The 27,974-nt window shown below is 38.2% G+C and overlaps 1 protein-coding gene across 5 annotated transcripts in view; it reads left to right on the forward strand.

Annotated features, from left to right (window-relative positions):
- Positions 1-27,974, forward strand: part of LOC137253785 (ATP-binding cassette subfamily G member 4) — a 265,003-nt gene that overhangs the window by 66,223 nt on the left and 170,806 nt on the right. For 3 of the 5 annotated variants that reach the window (XM_067791240.1, XM_067791242.1, XM_067791239.1), the window contains one exon: positions 2,757-3,077. The exons of 1 other annotated variant lie outside the window; for it this stretch is intronic. In XM_067791240.1, the coding sequence (XP_067647341.1) occupies positions 2,993-3,077 (85 nt within the window). In that variant the 5' untranslated portion in view covers positions 2,757-2,992. Of the gene's footprint in view, positions 1-2,756; positions 3,078-3,334; positions 12,540-27,974 lie in introns of those variants that run through there. One more of the 5 variants, XM_067791244.1, reaches the window with a different exon arrangement.

The following is a 27,974-nucleotide window of genomic DNA, read 5'->3' on the forward strand; positions in this document are numbered from 1 at the left end:
TAACATAGGTGAGTCGTATCGTCCGATATCTCTCCTATCGCCAGTGGCAAAGACGCTTGAAGCCATTTTGCTCCCTTATTTCCAAGCAAATTTGCAGCTAGCCCCTCATCAGCATGGCTTCAGAAAACTCCATAGCACTACCACCGCGCTAAATGCCATTAGCACCCAGATAAATTGCGATTTAAATCAATACCCCCACCATAGAACAGTACTCGTAGCGCTAGACCTATCAAAAGCTTTTGACACGGTCAACCATGGCTCGTTACTGCAAGACCTGGAAGGGTCTACCCTTCCCCCATGTCTTAAAAGGTGGACCGCAAATTATCTGGGTGGTCGGCAGGCATCGGTGCAATTTAGAAAGGAAACATCAAAAGGGGTACCACAGGGTGGTGTCCTATCCCCACTTTCGTTTAATTTCTACATATCTAAGCTACCTTCACCACCGGAAGGAGTCACAATCGTTTCCTACGCCGATGACTGCACAATAATGGCCACAGGCCCAGGCCCAAAGATCGATGCGCTATGCAATAAAATAAACGGCTACCTCCCTGATCTCTCCAGTTTTTTCGCCTCGCGAAACCTGGCATTATCACCGACTAAATCTTCTGCGAACTTATTCACAACATGGACGTCACAAATGTCGACCATTTTGAACATCCACGTCGATGGCACTACGCTACCGACTGACCTACACCCCAAAATCTTGGGTGTGACGTTTGATCAGGATCTACATTTTGGTGAGCACGCAGCCGCAATTGTTCCGAGAATTCAGAGCCGTAACAAAATCCTCAAATCCCTCGCTGGAAGTACTTGGGGAAAAGATAAAGAAACGCTCATGACTACATACAAAGCAATTAGCCAGCCGATTACGTGCTACGCGTCACCCATATGGTCGCCAAGCCTAAAAATCACCCACTGGAAGAAACTACAGGCCTGCCAAAATACTGCTCTCAGAATCGCCACGGGCTGTCTTCTTATGTCCCCAGAACACCATCTGCATAATGAGGCGAGAATATTCCCCATCAGGGAGAGAAATGAGATGCTGACCAAACAGTTCCTGTTGAATACCCAGAAACCTGGGCACCCCAACAGACATCTGATTGATGAACCAGCATCGCCTAGGGGCTTAAGGAGTCATCTCCGTAAGCATTTTGAGGAAATACGGCACCTGAGAACCCAGCGGTATGAAGTGAAAAAACACAAGCAGGTCCTTGGTGAACTCCATAAACAGGCGTCTCACCTTTATGCCGGGAATTGCCCGGTGAATCCAGTACTTAACGAAAATTATCCAAAACTCGCGGAAGATAAACGCATACTCCCCAGGGAAACGCGTGTCACTCTTGCTCAACTTCGTTCTGGATACTGTAACAGGTTAAAATCTTACCTATCCAGAATAAACCCCGACATACAAAATGTATGCCCCGCTTGCAATGTGTCCCCACATGACACCAACCATCTCTTCAATTGTAATGTGGAACCAACGCCTCTAACACCCCTTTCCTTATGCTCCACCCCTGTTGAAACGGCAAGTTTCCTTGGACTCCCGTTAGAGGATATTGATGACAATTTGTGATCGGTCGCGGCTATTAGGTGGGGCGAGCATTGCTACAACAACAACAACAACAAGTTCGAGAAATCGTAAGCTCTAATATATTCAACAAGAGAAAAAAACTGAAATAGAATTGCAAATTTCATTCAAAAATTTCATAAATACCGCCAATGTTATCTCTGATATTTAACCGACTGTGTTCAGAAGGCTTAAGAAAAAGGTAGCAGAAAGCGTATGAGTTTTCTTGAGAGGTAGATACTACTTAACGAAAGAAATTTTTCTTGAGTATTTCTTGAGCGTTTTTTATGGAATTTCTTATTTCTTGCGTTGTGGATACCAAGCTTTAGGCACAACTAAGTATAAAAAAATAAGGAAAGTTTCGACCTTGACTTTACTTTGTTACGAAAATAAATAAATTATAAAAATTAAATTGGTATATGGAGTGATCAATCACACTCATTCACTGTTCATTAGACCGTTATCGGTACTTTGGATGTATAAACATTGTTCGGTATAGGGAAATCCAAAATCGGAAAAGTGTAAGTTAATGTATGAAAAAAGTTTTAATTATTGAATTGCTAAAAGCGCAATCCGTTATTGTAAATGAACGAAATTAGAAAAAAAAACGAAAAACTAATAAAGGAAAAGGTAAAATTTAAAAGGAGAAGAAAAAGTAAATGCATAAAAGAGACGGAAGAAAAGACCGATAATAAAACATGGGTCGATAGTCTGGAATATGTGTTATCAAGTTCATGCAGAGAGGTTAGAATCAATACGAAAACAGTTTTTAGTTCTTGCCTTGAGAGATTTTTACTGGGATTCTTTGTAAATCTACCCCGTTATACTAATAATTGATGTGGCTACACCGCTCATAAGAATTCTCATACCTAGTGGCTGACCTACAGGTTACAGGGTATTCGCTCTTTATAAACTATTTATATGTCAGCAGTACTTAACACAACTTTATTGGTGTTTTACTAAGGTGACTTTGAAGCGACCCATTCTTAAGGAGAGGTGACAAACACTGTCAGGAAAGCCTTACCTTTCAAGGTACTATTAAAAACATTTTTTTTAACTGTCTAATTTACTTAAGTGCATTAGCAAAACCCTGTACACAAAAGCGATTAAACAGTATGTAAACAATAATAGTACATATTCAATTTAAATTACTTTGCTTTTATGTGAATTTTATAATTTTTTTTTACAGGCCATGCTTTACAATATTCCAGACAATTAAAACAAATGCAACATTTTGAAAGCGCAACACGTTCCATGGCAAAGGTAAATTGAGCAATAAAAAAAATTACAACGGAATAAATATTGAAGTAACAAATGCGGTATTAAAAACATTTGCATTCGAATTTATCAACGAACGAGAAAATAGTTAAAGAAAAACGTTCAAAAATACGAAGGCTATAGACAAGAAGGAAATTGAAGTGGAGAATGGAGCATACAGCATGTTTGAAGCCATCGAAAGATGTTGAGTTTCAAGATGTTTATTACACCGTTAAGGAACGCAAACATTTCAGTGAGTATTTTTGGTTTTTACTTTAAATATTTTGTAAGCTTTGCATACCACTTAGTTATTATGAAAAGTTTTTGTAAGTTTCAAAAAAAAAAAAAACACTCTTAGTTCTACACCTATTCCAACTGTATTTCAGAAAAAATCAATTGAATTTCATAAAGTCTCAAATGAATATTAGTCAAATGCAAATGCATTTCGAAAAAGCAAACTGTATTTCAGATATTCCCATTGATTTTCAGAATATCTCAATTTAATTTCAGAAAAGGTAAAATGTATTCCAGAAAAGGACGACTGTATTTCAGATTTTCCGAAAGTATTCCAGAAAATCTTAAATGTATTTAAGACAACGAGCCGGTTCCGTGCGCATGTTGCGCAAGCAATATAAAAGTCTCTTATCAAATATCAACAAAAATCAGCTGTTCTATCAATCAATTAGCTTGCGCTGCCATCTGGCGTGTGGTAGCAACTGCCGGTAATGCAGTGCAAATATCCACAATAGATTTCTTAATGTGCTCACAATCGTTTATTTTTTTAATAAAATTATTTTAATAAAATATAGCTAAACAAAAAGCTCTTCGAACAAAATTGCCCAAAGCTCGCTAATAGCTCGAATCTCCATCTTTACAACCAAAACTTTATTTATAGATTTGGATTCCAAATAGGAGCGAAAAAGGGAGCCGTACATAAAAACAGCAATTAGAGATAATACATGTGAATTTAGAACTTCCATACCAAGTTTCAACATTATATATGCAATGGTTTGGGATTTATGGCTTAGAAGACTTTAAAATTTTCTTCCTATAAACGTAGGCAGTTCCACGCCTATTTTTCCAAATTTCCATTTCTTGTAATAAAGTGAACTCACGTATCAAGTTTCATCTAATTTTAGGTCTTTGGTAATGCATTTTCGATATCGAAAAAGTGGGCGCTGTTATCGTCGATTTCGCCAGTATTTTAAACCAATCTATCTTAGGTTGAGATAGGCCTGTGTTTCAAATTTCCTTAAGATATCTAAATTTTCACTAAAGTTTTTGTGTTAACGGGTGGACGGGCATGGCTAAATCAAAATTTTTTCGATGCTGATAATTTTGATACATGGAAGTCTACATCGATATCGATACCTTTATGCCATTACGTACTACCGTTAACCAATCAAAGTTATAATACCGTTGTATACAATTAAGTACATGCAGGGTAGAAAAATTGCAGTTATCATACTACTCGTGTAAATATGCATATGAATATTGTTTTCAAAAAGTTTGTTTGAAAAGTTTCTTAGGTGATAATTGAATACTCATGGTGATCGACATATCTGCCAATTAGCACTAAAAGTAAGGTATTGAAAATGTACATATGTATGTACAAGTTATTATTTTATTTGCATGAATATATATATGTATATATATTACATATGGTGGCCGAGTTGCGGGTAGCGTGCTGCGCCTACCACACCGAAGATCCTGGGTTCAAGTCCCGGGCAAAGCAACATCAAAAATTTAGAAACAAGTTTTTTCAATAAGTAAAAAGTTTTTTAAAGCAGGGTCGTCGTCCCTCACCAGTGATTTGGCAAACTCTCCGAGTTAATTACTGCCATGAAGAGCTTCTCAGTGAAAGCTCACTGCCTGAAAGATGCCGTTCGGAGTTGGCGTAAAACATATAGATCCTGTCCCGCCAATTTGTAGGAGAAATGGAAGGAGAAGCTCGGACTAAAATCTTTTCGGAGGTTATCGCGCTTGCATTTTATTTATTATGTACATAGGTGGCAGTGCTGGTCATGAGCTCAAAGGGGAATATTTACCTTTTTACTGTTGCAATTTCCTTCTGGGTTGTGTTAACAAACTTTATTTTCATACTTTTATGACACATTCATACAAGGGAGTTAAGAAATGATGTTTATGGCTAAGCCATGTATAAATGCCTCCCACTCGATTAGTTGATTGGTTGGTTGCTTTGCTGACTCTTGTGGTTTCTTGTTTTGGTGATTTTTTAAATTCCAGGTTTTGTTTTACAGTTTAGCGTGTAAGGAGATAAGTAATGAAAATGAAAACTTATTGTAGCGAAGAAAATTAAAAAAAAAGTAGCGCAAAATTGTTGCGTATTCAGGAAATACCATTTTCTGCTTGTTGCATGATTTAAGGTAATTTACTTGAGCATTTTTGTGTGTGAGCGAAATTATATAATAAGGCCTAAACATTCAATTCCATCTCAATTTTTAGTTCTTTATACCAAATGTTTTTTGTATTTGTCTCGCGGGCTTAGAGCTTTAGACCTTGGATTTGCCTGCTAAATTTTCAATGAATTTTGATCCTACAGCATCTATTATCCATACTTAGCATAGAATTGCCTTGGCTTTGACTACACTGCACTTGAACATACGACCTGGGCCCATATTACGTGTAACGATCAGTGACTGAAACCTATTTTCACTCAAGTGATAACTATGCAACTGTCAAACTTTTTCTGTACAGTATAATAATGTCACGGATATTAGCATCACTAAGCTATACGATCTCTAAGGCGATGCTAAGGCCATGCTCAGCGATATTTACGTCAATAATCAAATCATGTATACACATATATAAGGCAGCCGAGAGATGTCACACACAGATGCATTTACTTATACGCCTATGTGTGCGCGAGAGACTGTAAACTACAAACATTCACATCAATAATTCAATCATTATGTATCTACATAAACGAATAAATAATTGCGTCTACACATATGTACCATGTACGAATACGAGCAGCGGAGAGTCAATGCACTAACACATGCATATATCTGAGAAGTTTGAGAGCTACTGGACTAGTAGATTCTGGAAGCGCCTAAAGCCGGAGTCATTGGTGCCGTATGTCGTATCGCTGTATCCGTATCCCTAACGTAATCAGCTGTTTATCGTTACGACGGTAAACCAAAACCCAATTGGTTGGCTACGATACGGTTACGACCTTAGCGGCACCAATAATCGATTGCATTGATTCTCCTAAGGTTGGTCGAATCAGCTGTTAAAAGGTTACCGATTCGGTTACCGATAAAGCACCAATGTCTCCAGCTTAAAAGATGTATAAAATTGTGCAATTTCAGTTATAGCTGAGAAGTTTGAGAGCTCATGGACAATGCTAGTAGATTCTAGAAAAATACGAACGAGGAAACCAAAGAGTATAAAAGGCGACAGATGTAGAGGCGCTGTAATTCAGTTTGAGTTGAGCTATCAATCAGTTTGCTTAAGCACGCGATCTGGCGGCCAGTAGTAGAGTTTCATTTGAGTTATCAATCAGTTTGGTTATTAAGCCAGCGAGTAGCAAAGCATACGTGTTATTGTGAAGTACTTTAATAAAGGCCATTTTTCCATCATTCAATATTGGAGTTATTTATTCAACAGTTTAGTGATTCGAACTTAACAGAGGATAACAAACTTGCAAGTAAATTCGTTACAATTGGTGTCAGAAGAGGAATTGTTGAATAAATTCCAGAGGACTACAAGGACATGGCAAAGTTCAGTGAATTGAAGATCCAGCAACTGAAGAAGGAGTTGGAGAGCCGTGGATTGAATACAACCGGCAATAAGATCGAACTTCAAGCACGGCTACGAGAGGTAATGGAGTTGGAAGGAATTGATGTGGACGAGTATGTCTTTTATCCCGATGTGGAAGAGCCAGCGACTAAATTGGAAGAGAAGATAGAGACTCCGAATCCATTGGCGAGTGTAGACACTAACGCGATACTAGCAGTGCTGAAGCAAATGTCGTCACAAATATCAACCGATATGTCAACACAGCTCGAAGTGCAAAAGACAGATATAACATCTCAACTGGAATCACAGGAGACACGTATAACATCCAAACTGGAAGAACAGAAAACGTATATGTCATCCCAGATGGAATCACAGGAGACACGTATAGCATCTCAACTGGAATCGCAGGAGAACCGTATAACATCGAAGATTGAAGCACAAGAGGCACGAATGTCCGAAATGTCGGCACAAATATCAGCGCAAATCTCTGCACAACTGGAAGAGCAAGAAGGTGGAGGCGCAAGACACAAAAATTTTGCAACTTGAGAACAAAATCGATGCCGAGATTGAAACATTGAGAGGTCGTATACAGGAGTTGCAACTAATTCGCCCAGTTGTTTCAGCAAGCAAAACGAAGGTAAAAACTCCATCTTTTGACGGTTCTGTTCCTTTCCAGGTCTTCAAGCTACAGTTTGAGAAGACCGCTGCAGTGAACAACTGGAATGCGGAAGATAAAGTTGCTGCACTGTTCGTGGCATTGAAGGGGCCAGCAGCGGAAATCCTACAGACGATTCCCGAAGGAGATCGGAACAATTATGAAGCATTGATGGCTGCTGTAGAACGACGTTATGGAAGCGAGCATAGAAAACAGATATTCCAAATTAAGTTGCAAAACCGCTACCAAAAAGCAAATGAAACATTGCAGTAGTTTGCTTCAGATATTGAAAGATTGGCTCATCTTGCAAATGCGGACGCACCCGTGAAATACACTGAAAGGGTAAAAATCCAGAGTTTCATAAATGGCATACGGGACGTGGAAACGAAGCGAGCTACATACGCAAACCCAAAGCTGACATTTGCTGAAACGGTATCACATGCATTGACGCAGGAAACGGCCTCACTATTGAGTAAACCAGCATACAAAGCTCATCGTGTGGAAGTGGAAAGACCAGATTGGGTAGACACAATTTTGGAAGCACTGAAGGGATGACAACAGAAAAATGCCGGAGTTATTAAATGTTTCAAGTGCGGTAACCCAGGTCATATTGCACGACATTGCAGCAGCGGTCCCAATAGATCCAACAATGTGGGTGGTCGTAAACGCAGAGCAGAAGGTGATGAGCAAATCTCCAAGACCACTCAATCGTTAAACTAAATCGAGTCAGCCGCAAGGGGCGACAGCTGGCTCCCTCAATTGAATGCCCCATAATCTCTATCTCACAAATTGGAAGAAGGTCGAACAATCTTACTGTCGGAGGACATGTGGATGGAAAGGAACGTTTACTGACTGTAGATACGGGTGCATCTCATTCGATCATTCGAGCGGATTTAGTCAACAAGAAGATAAGACCATTGCATGGAGCAATATTGCGTACAGCCACTGGAGAAGACACCCAGGTAATTGGAGAAGTAGAATGTGAAGTAGCAATTGGGAACGTCACGGTACTACACAATTTTATAGTGGCAGGTATTGTTGATGAAATCATAATTGGAATGGACTTCTTAATCAACCAAGGCATCAAAATCGATATGCAAAGCAAGACGATGCGATATAAGAACATGGATGTGCCACTTAATTTCGGCTGCGAGAGAGGCTACAGCAGTAAACGAGTGCTGGTGGAAGAGAGTCAGCAAATACCACCAAAATCAGAAGCATTCATCTGGGCAAAGGTTGATGGAGATTGTGGGACAAACAAATTGTGGGTTGTCGAAGCAGCAAATAAATCAGCACTGAACATACTTGTAGGAAAAACCCTGGCTATGACAAAACAAGATGGACGTATTCCGGTAAGAGTACTCAATGAGTTCAAGTCACCATTCAATTTGACCAAAGGAGCTATTTTGGGAAGATGCCAAGAGGCCGAAGTAGTTATTAACTGTGAACAGCTCCAGGAACACGTTTCATCTAGTATTACTGATCTTTCAAATGATATCACGGCATGGACGCATGGACTAGAGGAAGCCTATCAGAGTAAGGCAAACCAACTGCTCATAAAATACGCGAACATATTTGACCAGGATGGTTCCAAACCAGGCCGCACCAATGTTGTGAAACATCAAATTGACACTGGAGATGCGAGGCCGATCCGTCAAGCTCCACGTAGTGTTCCACTGGCGAAGCGGGAAGTTGTGAGTCAAATCATTCAAGAAATGAGCGACAGCGGCGTCATCGAACCATCAGCTAGTCCATGGAGCTCACCGGTAGTACTTGTAAAAAAGAAGGATGGAAAAATGAGGTTTTGCGTGGACTACCGGAAGTTGAATGACGTAACGAAAAAGGATAGCTACCCATTGCCAAGAATTGACGACACTCTGGACTCGCTATCTGGTACGAAACTCATTCGTACGTTTTCCACGCTGGACTTGAAAAGCGGCTACTGGCAAGTGGAGGTGAAGGAGGAAGATAAAGAGAAAACAGCCTTCAGTGTCGGTGATGGTCTTTGGCAATTTACAGTGATGCCTTTTGGACTTTTTAATGCACCAGCTACTTTTGAGAGACTCATGGACCAGGTACTGAAAGGACTACATTGGAAAACATGCTTGGTGTACCTGGACGACATCATCGTATTGGGCAAGAATTTTGATGAACATCTTAGGAACTTGGAGGAAGTTTTCCAAAGAATAGCTGGCGCTGGTCTGAAATTAAGTCCGAAAAAGTGTGCGCTGTTTAAAAAGGAAGTAAATTATTTGTGTCACAAGGTAACGACAGAGGGCATCTGCACTGCGAACGAAGAGATAGAGGCTGTAAAGGATTGGCCAAGACCACAGAACCTACATGAATTAAGAAGTTTCCTTGGGCTGTGCACATATTACCGCCGATTTGTACCAAATTTTTCCAGCGTAGCCCATAGCCTCCATGAGCTTACAAGAAAAAATAAAGCTTTTGAATGGAAGAAGGAGCAAGAAGGGGCTTTCCAAACATTGAAGGAGCGTTTGTGCACTGCCCCAATGTTAGCATATCCGATTTCAGGAGCAACATTTATTCTAGATACAGATGCGAGTGGATATGCTATAGGAGGCGTTTATCACAACTGGTCGATGGACAGGAGAAGGTAGTTGCATATTACAGCCGTTCGATTGGAAAACCAGAGAGGAACTACTGTGTTACGCGGAGAGAGCTGTTGGCATTGGTAGAGTGCATTAAACATTTTCACAAATACCTCTACGGCCAGCGATTCCGTGTCAGGACAGATCACGCAGCGTTGAAATGGCTTCTGCAGTTCCGTAATCCGGAAGGACAATTGGCACGGTGGATCGAGCGACTACAAAGCTACGACTTTTCCATTGAGCATCGAAAAGGTCGTACCCATGGAAATGCCGATGCAATGTCACGAAGGCCATGTAGTTTGGAATGCAAGCACTGTTCAAAGGCCGAGGCAAAAGAAGACATTATAGATGTCCGGCTAATGACTACAACGTGTACGGATGAATGGGACAAAAAACAACTAAGAAAGTGTCAGCTAGAAGATACAGATCTGTCACATGTTATGCAACGGCTCGAACGAAACGAAAGACCAAACAGAGAGGAGATGTCAGCAGAGAGTCCCATTGCTAAGTCATATTGGGCACTGTGGAACAGTTTAGAATTGATATCCGGTTGCTTGCATCGAGTATGGGAGAGTGAGGATGGTCAATGCAAGAAGAAACTGATAGTTGTTCCCAGAAAGAGGATTCCTGACTTGCTCAGCGAGCTGCACAATGGTCCAAGTGGAGGTCATCTTGGAATCACGAAAACACTCGAGAAAATTAAGCGGAGATTCTATTGGGTTGGTTGCCGTCAGTCGGTCAGCGAGTGGATTGCCAATTGCGAGGTATGCAACAGAGCAAAAGGGCCCAGAACCCGAAATCATGGCCAGATGAAGCAGTATATTTCAGGTGCACCATTTGAAAGGATCGTTATTGATGTCGCAGGTCCATTTCCTACTAGCAACTGCGGAAACAAATACGTACTGGTGGTTATGGATTATTTCAGTAAATGGCCAGAGGTATACCCAATCCCAAACCAAGAAGCAGAAACAGTAGCAGAAGTGGGTTGCAAGGTATGGTGTACCAATGGAGTTACATTCTGACCAAGGCAGGAATTTTGAATCAGCTGTGTTCCAAGAAATGTGCAAGAAGTTGGGCATTCGAAAAACACTGACAACTGCATTGCATCCTCAGTCCGATGGTATGGTGGAACGTTTCAATAGAACATTGGAGGAGCATTTAAGGAAAGTAGTAGACAAGTACCATAAGGACTGCGATACACACATATCATTATTCTTGATGGCCTACCGATCGGCAGTACATGACACAACGGGCCAAACTCCCGCAAAGTTAATTTTTGGCAATGACCTTCGACTGCCAGCAGATTTGAAGTATGGGATAGATGCCGATGCTGAGAGGAATGTCAAGAAGTCCACTGGTGTCTTGGAAGAAGAGCTGAGAAAGATACACGATCTGGTAAGGCAACGAGCAAAGATTATGAGTGACAAAATGAAGGCGAGGTACGATAAAGCAATTAATTCGGAAGGGATTCAGGAAGGAGATTTGGTGCTGCTATACAACCCACAACGAAAAAAAGGTTTGTCCCCGAAATTGCAGTGTAACTGGGAAGGCCCATACAAAGTTGTAAAACGGATCAATGATGTAGTATACCGCATACAAACCACTACCAAATCAGGAACCAAAATGAAAGTGGTTCATTTGGAGAGATTAGCACCGTTTAGATCGAGAGAGGCCAGTATCACGGATATTAGCATCACTAAGCTATACCATCACTAAGGCGATGCTAAGGCCATGCTAAGCGACATTTACGTCAATAATCAAATCATGTATACACATATATAAGGCAGCCGAGAGATGTCACACACAGATGCATTTACTTCAGGCATCGGCATTTTGGAAATGCAGATGTGTTAGTGAGAGCGCGATAGTCGCGCACATCACTTGATGCATCGGTTTGCTTAGTTCATTCGCTTATTAGCAAGCAACAATACAAGATCGTTTGTTATTATATTTTTAATACGCAAAATGGGAAGCAAAAGGTTTATACAATTAAATACATTGTATTTGCGCAAAAGGGTTAAATATTTTTCGCTTGTGCGCATTGAAAAAATTAACAAACGATCTTTGCTTGTTGCTTGCTAATAACATTCGTCAACATTGCGAGCGAAGCACGCAATCGGTGTTGCTGCGCCAAATCCTCAGTGACATAGATGAATGGATTTGCAACTCTTTGTTTCGAGAGAGCGCTGTCAAAATGCACATTTTTTATAACATTTGTCAATGATGCCACTCCAAACAAAAATGAATAGATCTCAATATGGGGATTTTTGACATACATTTCGGCGATTATAGTTTCAATCATTTAATAAAATGATAGTCGTAAAATATTCATTTCTTTAAACTCATTTTACAATAATACGACTAGTTAGAGTCAAATATAAACAAATCTAAGAAAAATTAACATTTTGATTAAATTACTTAGTCAAATATTGTAACGCATTTAACTCACAGTGAAGACCATATATTCTTTTGAAATTTCAGTAAATCGGACCCATGATATAATAGTTAACATCATTTAATGGATAGGGCTTATCCTACATGTCTGACGTTCCAGGTTCTGTGATCAAAATGGACTGGTTGCATCGGGACTTCATATTTACAAAACCTGTTTTTAGTGATAACTTTTGAATGGGAAATAATACTTACCCTCCGCCTTCGAATTAATAATATTTGCACTAAAACAAGTATTTTTATCCTTTTCCCCATAATTTTTGAATGCATTTCTACAGTTGTAGGTCAAACTAAAGTTTACCGAAATTTTTGGCATGTTTTTCATTTTAGCTGGCACATTTTTCATTTTAGCTGGCACATTTTTTGTTCTGGCAGTCGCTTCAGCTGGCGCGAGGGATTTATCTGTGATTGTTGCCAGCTCAAATTTGAGATAAATCCCTCGTGAGAGCGCAAAAAATTAGAGAGTTGCGTATCAAGTCATCTTTGCTCAGTGACTACTAAACTAAAGAGAATAACAATATGTGTGAATTGAGTGTGCACAATTGTGCTACTAAATGCCGATGCCTGATTTACTTATACGCCCATGTGTGCGCGAGAGACTGTAAACTACAAACATTCACATCAATAATTCAATCATTATATATCTACATCAGCGGAGGGCACCACTACATTTACACGGTTACCAAATTGAGAATGTGTTAGTAAACACGAACGTGTAGCGAGCACGAAAGCAAAATCAATTATTTATTTAGTTTGATTTAAATGCTTGAACGGTGAACACGTGTCACACGCACTCTTTGGTACTATGTTTTAAGCGCGCGTGCGACACTTCCTCACTGTACGACCATTAAAATCAAACTAAAAGAGCTGTCGTTGATTTTGACGAAGTAGCCATTGTGCTCTCGCTTATCGTATGCATATATGGTCGCTTAGCAGGTGCTAAGCTCACGCCCACCCCGGATCTACATAAACGAATAAATAATTGCGTCTACACATATGTACCATGTACGAATACGAGCAGCGGAGCCCAGTTAGAACGCTACTTGTTATATAATGCATTAAACTATCCGTAGTGCTACGAAAACTATGCGTGAGAAATTCAAAAAGTTTACATCAGTTTGTTAAGGCAGAGTGACAAATCCTCACGTATATAATTCTATACATGTGAGCAGCCTTCTCTTTTATGTTCATTCAATTTTGCTATTAAGCGTTCATATATTTTTCTCTTTTCAATATGCTATTCATATGACATATACATATAACATGATTTATACAGCAGCGAATGTCTTAAAGCTATGCGTTAGCGTTATGGCATAAATAACATATTATCTAGCTGTTGTACTTATCTGATATTCCTAACGCATTTATAACGAAAAAAATAACACTTATTTTTTTTTATAATAATTTTATTAAAATGAACTAAATCATTCAATAAACAAATGTATTATTAAAGCTATTAATAGTAAAATAGGTAATACTAGTACTAAAACAAATAATAAAGTTAAACAAGTAAATAATTAATAATAAATTAGTCTAAGGTAAAGGGTAAAAAAAACGTTCTCACTCGTTGGCAGCAGCTCGGCGAAGAAATAATCGCTTTTGTGGCCACCTGTTGTGGCTCAGATCTATACATTTTCTTAAGTTTTCTCAAAGGCAGGGCGTCCTTCCAATTGAAATACGTCTACAAAAATATAAAAAAGAAAGTTTTTGAACTAGAATTAGGTTTTCATAAACAAACTACTTATATTTTCATTAGCCGCTTTCTCCAGCACATAAAGCCTTTTCTTGGAGGATGTCTCGATTTTCTGTAAATTGGAAGTGTTATTAACAAAATATTAAGGAAAACATAAGTTTACTTGCCTGTTTTCTCCACTTCTGTAGTAGTTTTATCAAATTTCTTGTTGCTCCGCACAAATTTCTGCAAATAATTTTCACTAATTTTCACAATATATTTTAGTGATGACAATTCTTACTTAGATACGTGTAAAACAAAAGTATTTAAAAGTAACCGGGTTTGACATCCAGGTAATGGCCATTTCACTCGAATACATTTTTTGGTAGATTTTTTTATGTTTTACGTTCCCCTTTGATCAATCAAAGTAAAAAAGCAATTGATGTTTGAACGTCATAAAATCGACCAAAAAATTGGCTTGGGTAAAAAAGTCGGTATCGAAATACACGTTTTGACTTCGGTATCAATAATACCAAAGCGGGAATTCAAAATATTGTTTCTGTCAAAATATATTCAGAAAATAACTACGGATCCATCCAAAACCGGTGTCCGTGATATTTTTGCGGAGAACACCTTTCTGTACTGGCGGCCTTAGGACGCGCTTCAAAAATAATTCATGTGAAGTACTAAACTACAATAAATTCTTCAAAGCACATGTGCCAGTCGACATAAATGTATCGGGGAATTAAAATTTTGATAAATATGAGGTGAGTATAAGTTCATGTACTTACAGATTGGCAATTGTGAAAACTCTTATCATACATAGTGCAATGATTTCTCAACATAGTAAATTACTACTGATTGACGCTGCCCAAACTCAAAACAATACTAAACTGTTTTTAGGGCATGTGCCAAACAGTAGCAAAGTGTTATGGTGAGATAACTTTTGACTGTGGTGAATTTTTTTTTCATATCCGTCAAAAATTTCCATTCCAACCAGAGAGCATATAACTATAGAGAACCGCGAACAGAACGAATAGTGGGAAACAGTAAACCATATAATCGCGGGTAGGTAATTCACCATTGGGGAAATGTGATATGGAATTCGTCAATTCCAACGCTAGAAAATTATAATTTTGATATAATAAACACAATTTAACTATTTTTTAAGGTTTCCAATAACTTTTTTTGTGAAATTTCAACGAAAATACCGCGTTTTCTTCTAATATTCAAGTAGGTAATGAGGTGAATTACCTACCACCAGCTTGACAATTTCTCTTGCTATCCGTCTTTGGTTATTCTCTACAGATATACGTCTCTGATTCCAACATTTTTTTCTACCGTCTTGTACAGACCCTTGGTTTCATTGTATAATTATTACAGGATTTTTTCACATAAACGATAAAAAGCGTAGTTAAAAATGTTGATTGAAATATGTAAAATTTTGCAAACATTGATGACGCATTACACATTGGTTATTTTCTGCCATCGGATCAACAATAATAACAACGAAACGCTGCATCCGATACGTGCCCGAAATTTTTTTTGCGTTTCCTGAAGTTGTACCATAAAGTAAAATATCACCTTCCATACGGTTTTTTGGCATACCCGGTTACTTTGGTTTATTATACAAAGCGAACATGGCAATGCCGTAGGCGTGACATAATTTTTTTTTTTGATCTGGCAAGAAAGAAAAACAAATGAGTGGGAACGCATACGATAGACAATAATGCAAAAATGATATCTCTCTTTCCCTCTCTGACATTCAGCCAGAACCATGGCGGAGCCATACAAGATGGTAGCATGGTGACATAGCTACAAACATAAATAAAAGTTCCACCTACTTTGTTTTTGTCAATCGATGGACTAATGTCAAAATCGTAATGCGCCGGAAGTTGATGTAGCAAATCACATTAAAAAAATAAAAATCAGCGGTCACCGTGCTACCACCTGGTATAGTTCCGCCATAGCGAGAACAAACCTTTTTTTGTTGTAGAGGAGATGACAGCCGAAGATTTTGCATTTGTATACGTGAATACGTTAGGCAGTTTTTGCTGGGAGAGTCAATGCACTAACACATGCATATATCTGAGAAGTTTGAGAGCTACTGGACTAGTAGATTCTGGAAGCGCCTAAAAGATGTATAAAATTGTGCAATTTTAGTTATAGCTGAGAAGTTTGAGAGCTCATGGACAATGCTAGTAGATTATAGAAAAATGCAGGGATGCACCTTAACGTTAAGCTAATCGTTTATCAAAAAATTTCCACCGTTTCCGTTGAAACACTTCGAAATATTATCGATAAAGAAATTATCAAGATAAATTGTATCTCGTTTTTAACCGAAACGAAAAGCTTTCGTTAACGGTAAAAACGTTAACAAAAACGTGATACTTAAAGTTTGAATTGTGCTGGCAATGCTATAGCCATGGTGAAGCCAGTAAGGTGCTAACAGCGAGCGGACATACACACGAACTCCATGTAATTTGTTTGTGTAATTCGTTGGTGGTAATGTCAAAATACTCTGAGAAATGTTCGTACTGTCAAAATTCATGAGAAAAGTTGCAATCAGCTTGGCTAATGCCTTCACCTTTAATGACTCCGCCATCAATCAGCTTTGCCAGCATAGTTTGAAATTAATAATCAACATAAACGATTTGATTTCGTTTTGATATGGCAGAAAACGAAGCAAAATCACTTCGTTAATTTGACGTTCTTAACGTTAATAAACGAAACGAAATGACTTTGTTTCGTTTATTAACGTTAATTATCGTAACGAAATGATATCGGTTCGTTGGTTAAGCATGCCTGGAAAAATGTGAACGAGGAAACCAAAGAGTATAAAAGGCAACAGATGTAGAGGCGCTGTAATTCAGTTTGAGTTGAGCTATCAATCAGTTTGCTTAAGCACGCGATCTGGCGGCCAATAGTAGAGTTTCATTTGAGTTATCAATCCGCTTGGTTATTAAGCCAGCGAGTAGCAAAGTATAAGTGTTATTGTGAAGTACTTTAATAAAGGCAATTTTTCCATCATTCAATATTGGAGTTATTTATTCAACAGTTTAGTGATTCGAACTTAGCAGAGGATTACAAATAAGAGGATTTGCAAGTAAATTCGTTACAATAAGTTATAGATCTAACGAGTAATATTCATCGCTAGTTCAAATATGCCATTAATCCGATTTAAAAAATGAGTTTCGATCACGTAATACTGGTCCTGCATTGTACCTACTTGTATTTTCCCAAAATTAAAAGAAACATGCAAAAAAAAAAAAACGCATCCACTCTCAAAAAAATGCCTACATGTTGAAAGAAATATCTAAATAATATTTCAAAACATAAATGGCATCCAAAAGCGCAGACGCTTCTTCGAACTAACGTAGAAAATTAAAAATCAACAAACTCCCAAGCCAAGTCAAGTATTTCTAAGTATTTGGTAATCAGTTACATGTAAAGCACATTAAACAGAACCGTAAGTGACAGTTCTCAAACCAGGTCAAGTCTATACTAAGGTTGAGTACGGTCGCTTTATTTTCCACATTACCAGACGTCAGATTATCAGGCATGCACATTCCGAAGCGCTTCATGAATCAACGTTTTCGGCCGAATTCCCAGAAAACCATTATATCTATTTATGCAAAACCTATGCCAAATGCGTGAAAAAAATATGGCTTCATCGGGTATAAATATTTAGCTACATACATATAAACATTTTTAAATCAACACACTACTGATTTGTTTTAAATTTTATTTGGTTGAAATTTAAAACTTAACTGAGCACTACAAAGTTCGAAAATTTCAAAATTGTTTCAAAACACAGTCAACAAGTTAAAATTTGATGCCAAAAATCTGAGGATAGAAATTAGTGAATACTTCTGGTTATAAAACCAAACCAAAAAGTTTAAACTTGCTGCTGAAAACTACACCATTTAAACATGGATTTTAGAAAGTGTCAAGAGATCATTTGATTTTAGAATATTCAATTGGATTCTGGAAAGCAACAGTTGGAACTTCCGCTTCTGAAAATCCAACTGACTATTCTAAATTCCAACTAAAATATATAATACCAAAAATCCATCTGCAAATGGTGTAGAATGGAAGCATAGCCGCTGTTTTCTTAAGTTTTATTTTTGGAAGCTAGTGTGTCGTCATTTCAAGGCACAATTGCGCAAATTCGATTCACGTCGTTTTAAAGCAGGGGTCGTCATTTTCTAGCAGAATTGTGCAGATTCCATTCACATGGATTGCTCCGCTATTTCGTTTTGAATGCGCTATGGCCGAGTCACAATCAACCTTTTCTGTAGATGCGTTGAACGTAATTTTATGCATGCCTAGCGTACCCTCGCCCGCTTCGCTAGGCGATAAATTCAATGATTTGCTGAAAGAGAATAAAATTAATACGAAAAAAAGCAAATTCTTTGATACAATTTCATTCGAACTTTATTGCAACATTTTTTGGTAGACAACGTTTTTGGTTTTTCCATCTTTCGCCTAAATGAATAATGATGATGGTATGCCTACTCGTGAGCAAGCTACATATAATTGTCCATGAGAAAAAATTGGGTATTCTAAATTAATACCGCACATTTGTAGAGACTGTCTTGCGCCTTATTAATTGTCATAGCGAAGACAAAGCGAATAGTGAACTGCTAACGTTTGCAATCGAATGGTAAATCCGTCGTAATCAGTGGAATTCTGAGTATCAAAACGTCTTCTCCTTTGTACTTCCCTTTCAAAATTGTTGCTTCGATAACGTTACCCATTAGCTTCTTCACAGCGAGTCTGGTACTGTCGCAAAGTCATGGCACATTAATGTTGCGCAGCATAATAATCGATGCTCCAATTTTTAATCGTAAATTATGAGGTGGTAGGCCTAGCAAATCGAGTGAGTTTTAGAATTTAGTTGGATAATTTACGACATCATCTTCATCAGTAATAGTGTCCATTGCCTTATATGCAACTATGTCACTAGGTATTCGATCCAGAATAGCTGCATTTATATCATTGACGTTCTTTTTTTTCCCAGGTAAAATTGCAATTTCGCTGAAGCAATCATAGTTTTTGTAATGTTGAGCTATGTTTGGAAATACACTCTGTATCAATGCCTCTTTAAACTGTGCAAAATTGCAAAGATTGTCAGACAATGTAATCATTCCTGTTGGATCGACAGACATTTGGCCTTTTTCGATTTTCAGTAATTGCTGTGAAAATTCAACTGCTGACGGATCGTTTTGTAGTTGAACACGTACGTTTGTAGTAAGTGTAAGCGTGCTTACATGTCTCCATAAATACGATGATTTTAAACATGCATTAATTTCATCTGCAGCCGTGGATTTTGGGATCACAGGTAACTTTTGCCTGAAATCTGAAGCCAATAAAATCATGGCACCTCCAAAGACTGTTTGGCTTCCTCGTAGATCTTTCAAAGTTCTATCAAGTGCTTCAAATGATTTCTTGTGTGCCATATACACTCGTCCCATACGATGAGCTTTCATACTTTAAGAACTTTTGCCATTCCAGATGTTTTCGAAATATTACATGTTGGTGTTTCATTTACATGCATATTCGAAGCCAACTTTAATGCAGAATATGCTGTGCGACCTCCTTCCAGTAATGTAGCCGCAATTCTGGAAGAAGCGAGTGCCAATGCAATGTTATTATCTGATCGAATTGTTGCTAATATCAATGAAATCAAAGAGGTCTTGCCTGTTCCACCAGGAGCGTCCAAGAAAAACAATCCACCAGTTCCATGGCTAACATTATTCAAGATTATATCATAAAAATGTTGCTGTTGGTCATTCAATTTCGTTAAATTTGATGTTACAAATGTGTTCTTAGTTCATTACAATCATAATGGTATTCACGCTCCAGTTCTCGATTGAACATATCATGCATTGGACGATTTGCTGCTGGCATGCCCAAATGTACTAACGATTTGTTTGACATCGATAAACAAATGCCGTCAATCCTTATCAATGCTTCATTGTAAAATTCTAATGTGAATTCCAACTAATAATTTGCAGTATTTCGACGCATTTGGTTTAAAATATCATCTGCCATATAATCTTTGAAATTATTCCATAATTCCAATGGATTAGATGGGGAGCACATTGCAATTATTATCGAAAATAATGTTCGTATTTGATGTGGACTGGCTATTACAGCTGAAACGGCAAGCGTATCTTCCCAATGCTTATCATCCTCATACAAATTTAATTGTTGACATGCTTCACGATATGTAGCGCGCAACTCACCATTAATTGTTCTTAAAGCTTGGAATGATGTTGGGCCACAAACATGAATTAACAACACGCGCAAGTTAAAACACTCAGCATTATTTGGATGAACTGAATAAATGCGTCCTAATGCATCTGTTGAGAACACATTGGGATGACCTTGAACTGGTTTTCCTTGTTTTCGCCTTTGAAATGTTTTCCTTGATTTATCCCATGTGAAATATTGTGGCACTTCTGCATATAGCAATGTTCTTGAAAAATCGTCCGATTGACGTAAACGAAAAAAAGCAGTCAAAGTTGTAGACGGTGCACTTGTTGCTCTAAGCGCCATTTTCAGGAGTAAAATAAACGCGTTGGCCATTTTCAAGGTGAACCGCTAAATGAACGACTGTTGGATGTAAAGAAGGTTAAGTTCGGGTGTAACCGAACATTACATACTCAGTTGAGAGCTATGGTGACAACATAAGAGAAAATAACCATGTAGGAAAATGAACCGAGGAAACCCTGGAATGTGTTTGTATGATATGTATATCAAATCAAAGGCACTAAAGAGTATTTTATGAGGGAGTGGGCCATAGTTCTATAGGTGGACGCCATTAAGGGATATGGCCATAAAGGTGGATCAGGGTTGACTCTAGAATTTGTTTGCACGATATGGGTATAAAATGAAAGGTGTTAATGAGAATTTTAAAAGGGAGTAATCCTTAGTTCCATAGGTGGACGCCGTTTCGAGATATCGCCATAAAGGTGGACCAGGGGTGACCCTAGAATTTGTTTGTACAATATGGGTATCAAAAGAAAGGTTTTATGAGTATTTTAAAGGTAGTGATCCTTAGTTCCATAGGTGGACGCCGTTCGAGATATCGCCATAAAGGTGGACCAGGGGTGACTCTAGAATGCGTTTGTACAATATGGGTATCAAACGAAAGGTGTTAATGAGTATTTTAAAAGGGAGTGTGCCTTAGTTCTATAGGTGGAAGCCGTTTCGAAATATCGCCATAAAGGTGGACCAGGGGTGACTCTAGAATGTGTTTGTACGATATGGGTATACAATTAAAGGTATTAATGAGGGTTTTAAAAGGGAGTGGGTCTTCGTTCTATAGGTTGTCACTTTTTCGAGATATCGCCATAAAGGTAGACCAGGGGTGACTCTAGAATGGGTTTCTACGATATGGGTATCAAATGAAAGGTGTTAATGAGTATTTTAAAAGGGCGTGGGGCTTAGTTCTATAGGTGGACGCCTTTTCGAGATATCGCCATAAAGGTGGACCAGGGGTAACTCTAGAATGTGTTTGTACGATATTGGTATCAAATTCAAGGTATTAATGAGAGTTTTAAAAGGGAGTGGTGGTAGTTGTATATGTGAAGGCGTTTTCCAGATATCGACCAAAATGTGGACCAGGGTGACCCAAAACATCATCTGTTGGATACCGCTAATTTATTTATATATGTAATACCTGCCAAGATTTCAAGGGTTTTTTATTTAGCACTGCAGAACTTTTTCATTTTCTTCTACTTAATATGGTAGGTGTCACAACCATTTTACAAAGTTTTTTCTAAGGTTATATTTTGCGTCAATAAACCAATCCAATTACCATGTTTCATCCCTTTTTAGTATTTGGTATAGAATTATGGCATTTTTTTCATTTTTCGTAATTTTCGATATCGAAAAAGTGGGCGTGGTCATAGTCGGATTTCGTTCATTTTTTATACCAAGATAAAGTGAGTTCAGATAAGTACGTGAACTAAGTCCAGTAAAGGTATGTCGATTTTTGCTCAAGTTATCGTGTTAAGGGCCATGCGGAAGGACAGACGGACGACTGTGTATAAAAACTGGGCGTGGCTTCAACCGATTTCGCCCATTTTCACAGACAACAGTTATTGTCATAAAATCTATGCCCCTACCAAATTTCATAAGGATTGATAAATTTTTGTTCGACTAATGGCATTAAAAGTATCCTAGACAAATTAAATGAAAAAGTGCGGAGCCACGCCCATTTTGAAATTTTCTTTTATTTTTGTATTTTTTTTGCACCATATATTTACTGGAGTTGAATGTTGACATAATTTACTTATATACTGTAAAGATATTAAATTCTTTTTTAAAATTTTACTTTAAAAAAAAAATTTTTTTAAAAGTGGGCGTGGTCCTTGACCTATTTTGCTAATTTTTGTTAAGCGTACATATAGTAATAGTAGTAACGTTCCTGCCAAATTTCATCATGATATCTTCAACGACTGCCAAATTACAGCACGCAAAAATTTTTAATTACCTTCTTTTAAAAGTGGGTGATGCCACGCCCATTGTCCAAAATTTAATAATTTTCTATTCTGCGTCATAAATTCAACCCACCTACCAAGTTTCATCGCTTTATCTGTCTTTGGTAATGAATTATCGCACTTTTTCGGTTTTTCGAAATTTTCGATATCGAAAAAGTGGGCGTGGTTATAGTCCGATATCGTTCATTTTAAATAGCGATCTGAGATGGGTGCTCAGGAACCTACATACCAAGTTTCATCAAGATACCTCAAAATTTACTCAAGTTATCGTGTTAACGGACGGACGGACGGACGGACATGGCTCAATCAAATTTTTTTTTTCGATCCTGATGATTTTGATATATGGAAGTCTATATCTATCTCGATTCCTTTATACCTGTACAATCAACCGTTATCCAATCAAACTTAATATACTCTGTGAGCTCTGCTCAACTGAGTATAAAAAATTGCTTTAAATATTTTAACACTGAAAACAAGAAAAACTTATAAACATATCGGTCAAAACGAAATACAAAAAAGTGCAATAAAAATGTAACTTCCCATAGAACTTTCATATAAGGCATCAACGCTTCGTCTAAACTTTTTTGTATATCGTTTTTACCGATAAGTTTATTAGTTTTTCTTGTATTCAATCTTAAATTAAACAAATTTTTAATTACCGGCGTTATGCGTTAGCTTAATGTGAAAATGTGCCAAGCCACTTTTTTTGAAAAAATTTATTTTAATGCAGTTTTAAAACTGAATTCAAAATACAACGATCACAAAAAAAAATATTTTAATTTTTAATTTTTGCGTGCTGTGGGCAATGATGTATAAATGTGCTAAGTCGTCAGCTGTACAAAAAAAAATGTGCTAGGTTAACCAGTCAATAATATCAATCTGAATTACTAGTAATTTCTTTGTGCGCGCATTTTATTTACTTATTTAATTCATTCAGTCTAAAAGTACATGCTTTGTTGTTGTTGTTTTTGTATTAACGATAAAGACACTCCCCGAAGGCTTTGGGCCAATGTTGATGGTCCTTTGCCGGATATAGATCCGGTACGTTCTGGTAACAAAGCACTATTAAGGTACTAGCCCGACCATCTCGGGAACGATTTATATAACCACATTAAACCTTCCAGGCAATTCAAGCTTAAACTTATACAAGTAAGGAAGGTTAAGTTCGGGTGTAACCGAACATTACATACTCAGTTGAGAGCTATGGTGACAACATAAGGGAAAATAACCATGTAGGAAAATGAACCGAGGGAAACCCTGGAATGTGTATCAAATGAAAGGCGTTAAAGAGTATTTTATGAGGGAGTGGGCCATAGTTCTATAGGTGGATGCCATTTAGGGATATAGCCATAAAGGTGGATAAGGGTTGACTCTAGAATGCGTTTGTACGATATGGGTTTCAAATGAAAGGTGTTAATGAGTATTTTAAAAGGGAGTAATCCTTAGTTCCATAGGTGGACGCCATTTCGAGATATCGCCACAAAGGTGGACCAGGGGTGACCCTAGAATTTGTTTGTACAATATGGGTATCAAAAAAAAGGTGTTAATGAGTATTTTAAAAGGGAGTAATCCTTAGTTCCATAGGTGGACGCCGTTTCGAGATATCGCCATAAGGTGGACCAGGGGTGACCCTAGAATTTGTTTGTACAATATGGGCATCAAACGAAAGGTGTTAATGAGTATTTTAAAAGGGAGTGGGCCTTAGTTCTATTGGTGGACGCCGTTTCGAAATATCGCCCTAAAGGTGGACCAGGGGTGACTCTAGAATATGTTTGTACGATAAGGGTATCAAATTAAAGGTATTAATAAGGGTTTTAAAAGGGAGTGGTGGTTGTTGTATAGGTGGTCGCCTTTTCGAAATATCGCCATAAAGGTGGACCAGGGGTGACTATAGAACGCGTTTGCACGATATGGGTATCAAGTGAAAGGTGCTAATGAGTATTTTAAAAGGGAGTAATCCTTAGTTCCATAGGTGGACGCGGTTTCGATATATCGCCATAAAGGTGGACCAGGGGTAACCATAGAATTTGTTTGTACAATATGGGTATCAAAAGAAAGGTGTTTATGAGTATTTTAAAAGGGATTAATCCTTAGTTCCATATGTGGACGCCGTTTCGAGATATCGCCATAAAGGTGGAGCAGGGGTGACCCTAGAATTTGTTTGTACAATATGGGTATCAAAAGAAAGGTGTTAATGAGTATTTTAAAAGGGAGTGGGCCTTCGTTCTATAGGTGTTCGCCTTTTCGAGATATCGCAATAAAGGTGGACCAGGGGTGACTTTAGAATATGTTTTTACGATATGGGTATCAAATGAAAGGTGTTAATGAGTATTTTAAAAGGGCGTGGGGCTTAGTTCTATAGGTGGACGCCTTTTCGAGATATCGCCATAAAGGTGGACCAGGGGTGACTCTAGAATGAGTTTGTACGATATGGGTATCAAATTAAAGGTATTAATGAGAGTTTTAAAAGGGAATGGTGTGAAGGCGTTTTCCAGATATCGACCAAAATGTGGACCAGGGTGACCCAGAACATCATCTGTTGGATACAGCTAATTTATTTATATATGTAATACCTGCTAAGATTTTAAGGGTTTTTTATTTCGCCCTGTAGAACTTTTTCATTTTCTTCTACTTAATATGGTAGGTGTCACAACCATTTTATAAAGTTTTTTCTAAAGTTATATTTCGCGTCAATAAAACAATCCAATTACCTTACCATGTTTCATGCTTTTTTTCGTATTTGGTATAGAATTATGGCATTTTTTCATTTTTCGTAATTTTCGATATCGAAAAAGTGGGCGTGGTCATAGTCGGATTTCGTTCATTTTTCATACCAAGATAAAGTGAGTTCAAGTAAGCACGTGAACTAAGTTCATTAAAGATATGTCGATTTTTGCCCAAGTTATCGTGTTAACGGCCATGCGGAAGGACAGACGGACGCCTGTGTATAAAAACTGGGCGTGGCGTCAACCGATTTCGCCCATTTTCACAGAAAACAGTTAATGTCATAAAATCTATGCCCCTACCAAATTTCAAAAGGATTGGTTAATTTTTATTCGACTTATGGCGCTAAAAGTATCCTAGACAAATTAAATGAAAAAGGGCGGAGCTACGCCCATTTTGAAATTTTCTTTTATTTTTGTATTTTGTTGCACCATATCATTACTGGAGTTGAATGTTGACATAATTTACTTATATACTGTAAAGATATTAAATTTTTTGTTAAAATTTTACTTTAAAAAAATTTTTTTTTAAAAGTGGGCGTGGTCCTTCTCCGATTTTGCTAATTTTTATTAGGCGTACATATAGTAATAGAAGTAACGTTCCTGCCAAATTTCATCAAGATATCTTCAACGACTGCCAAATTACAGCTTGCAAAACTTTTAAATTACCTTCTTTTAAAAGTGGGCGGTGCCACGCCCATTGTCCAAAATTTTACTAATTTTCTATTCTGCGTCATAAGTTCAACTCATCTACCAAGTTTCGTCGCTTTAGTTGTCTTTTGTAATGAATTATCGCACTTTTTCGGTTTTTCGAAATTTTCGATATCGAAAAAGTGGGCGTGGTTATAGTCCGATATCGTTCATTTTAAATAGCGATCTGAGATGTGTACTCAGGAACCTGCATACCAAATTTCATCAAGATACCTCAAAATTTACTCAAGTTATCGTGTTAACGGACGGACGGACGGACGGACGGACGGACGGACGGACGGACGGACATCGCTCAATCAAATTTTTTTTCGATCCTGATTATTTTGATATATGGAAGTCTATATCTATCTCGATTCCTTTATATATGTACAACCAACCGTTATCCAATCAAACTTAATATACTCTGTGAGCTCTGCTCAACTGAGTATAATAAGCTGTTATTAAAACAAGTAAGGAAGGCTAAGTTCGGGTGTAACCGAACATAACATACTCAGTTGAGAGCTATGGAGACAAAATAAGGAAAATCAATCTGGGGTAACCCTGGAATGTGGTTGTATAACATGTGTATCAAATGAAAGGTATTAAAGAGTATTTTAAGAGAGAGTAGGCCATAGTTCTATGGATGAACGCCATTTAGGGATATCGCCATAAAGGTAGACCAGGGCTGACTCTAGAATTTGTTTGTACGATATGGGTATCAAATGAAAGGTGTTACTGAGCATTTTAAGAGGGAGTGGGCCTTAGGTCTATCGGTGGACGCCTTTTCGAGATGTCCCCATTAAGGTGGACCAGGGGTGATTCTATAATGTGTTTGTACGATATGGGTATCAAATGAAAGCTGTTAATGAGTATTTTGAAAAGGAGTGATCCTTAGTTCCATAGGTGGACGCCGTTTCGAGATATCGCCATAAAGGTGGACCAGGGGTGTCTCTAGAATGTGTTGTACGATATGGGAATCAAATGAAAGGTGTTACTGAGCATTTTAAGAGGGAGTGGGCATTAGGTCTATAGGTGGACGCCTTTTCGAGATATCGCCATTAGGTTGGGCCAGGGGTGACTCTAGAATGTTTGTACGGTATGGGTATCAAACGAAAGGTGTTACTGAGCATTTTAAGAGGGGGTGGGCATGAGGTCTATAGGTGGACGCCTTTTCGAGATATCGTCATTAGGGTGGGCCAGGGGTGACTCTAGAATGTGTTTGTACGATATGTGCATCAAACGAAAGGTGTTACTGAGCATTTTAAGAGGGAGTGGGCATTAGGTCTATAGGTGGACGCCTTTTCGAGATATCGCCATTAGGGTGGGCCAGGGTGACTCTAGAATGTGTTTGTACGATATGGGTATCAAATGAAAGGTGGTAATGAGTATTTTAAAAGGGAGTAATCCTTAGTTCTATAGGTGGACGCCTTTTCGAGATATCGCCATAAAGCTGGACCAAGGGTGACTCTAGAATGTTTGTACGGTATGGGTATCAAACGAAAGGTGTTACTGAGCATTTTAAGAGGGAGTGGGCATTAGGTCTATAGGTGGACGCCTTTTCGAGATATCGCCATTAGGGTGGGCCAGGGTGACTCTAGAATGTGTTTGTACGATATGGGTATCAAATGAAAGGTGGTAATGAGTATTTTAAAAGGGAGTAATCCTTAGTTCTATAGGTGGACGCCTTTTCGAGATATCGCCATTAGGGTGGGCCAGGTGTGACTCTAGAATGTTTGTACGATATGGGTATCAAACGAAAGGTGTTACTGAGCATTTTAAGAGGGAGTGGGCATTAGGTCTATAGATGGACGCCTTTTCGAGATATCGCCATTAGGGTGGGACAGGGGTGACTCTAGAATGTTTGTACGATATGGGTATCAAACGAAAGGTGTTACTGAGCATTTTAAGAGGCAGTGGACATTAGGTCTATAGGTGGACGCCTTTTCGAGATATCGCCATTAGGGTGGGCCAGGGGTGACTCTAGAATGTTTGTACGATATGGGTATCAAACGAAAGGTGTTACTGAGCATTTTAAGAGGGAGTGGACATTAGGTCTATAGGTGGACGCCTTT

The sequence above is a fragment of the Eurosta solidaginis genome, chromosome 5 (genome assembly GCF_040869045.1).
Source record: "Eurosta solidaginis isolate ZX-2024a chromosome 5, ASM4086904v1, whole genome shotgun sequence".
NCBI lineage: Eukaryota > Metazoa > Arthropoda > Insecta > Diptera > Tephritidae > Eurosta > Eurosta solidaginis.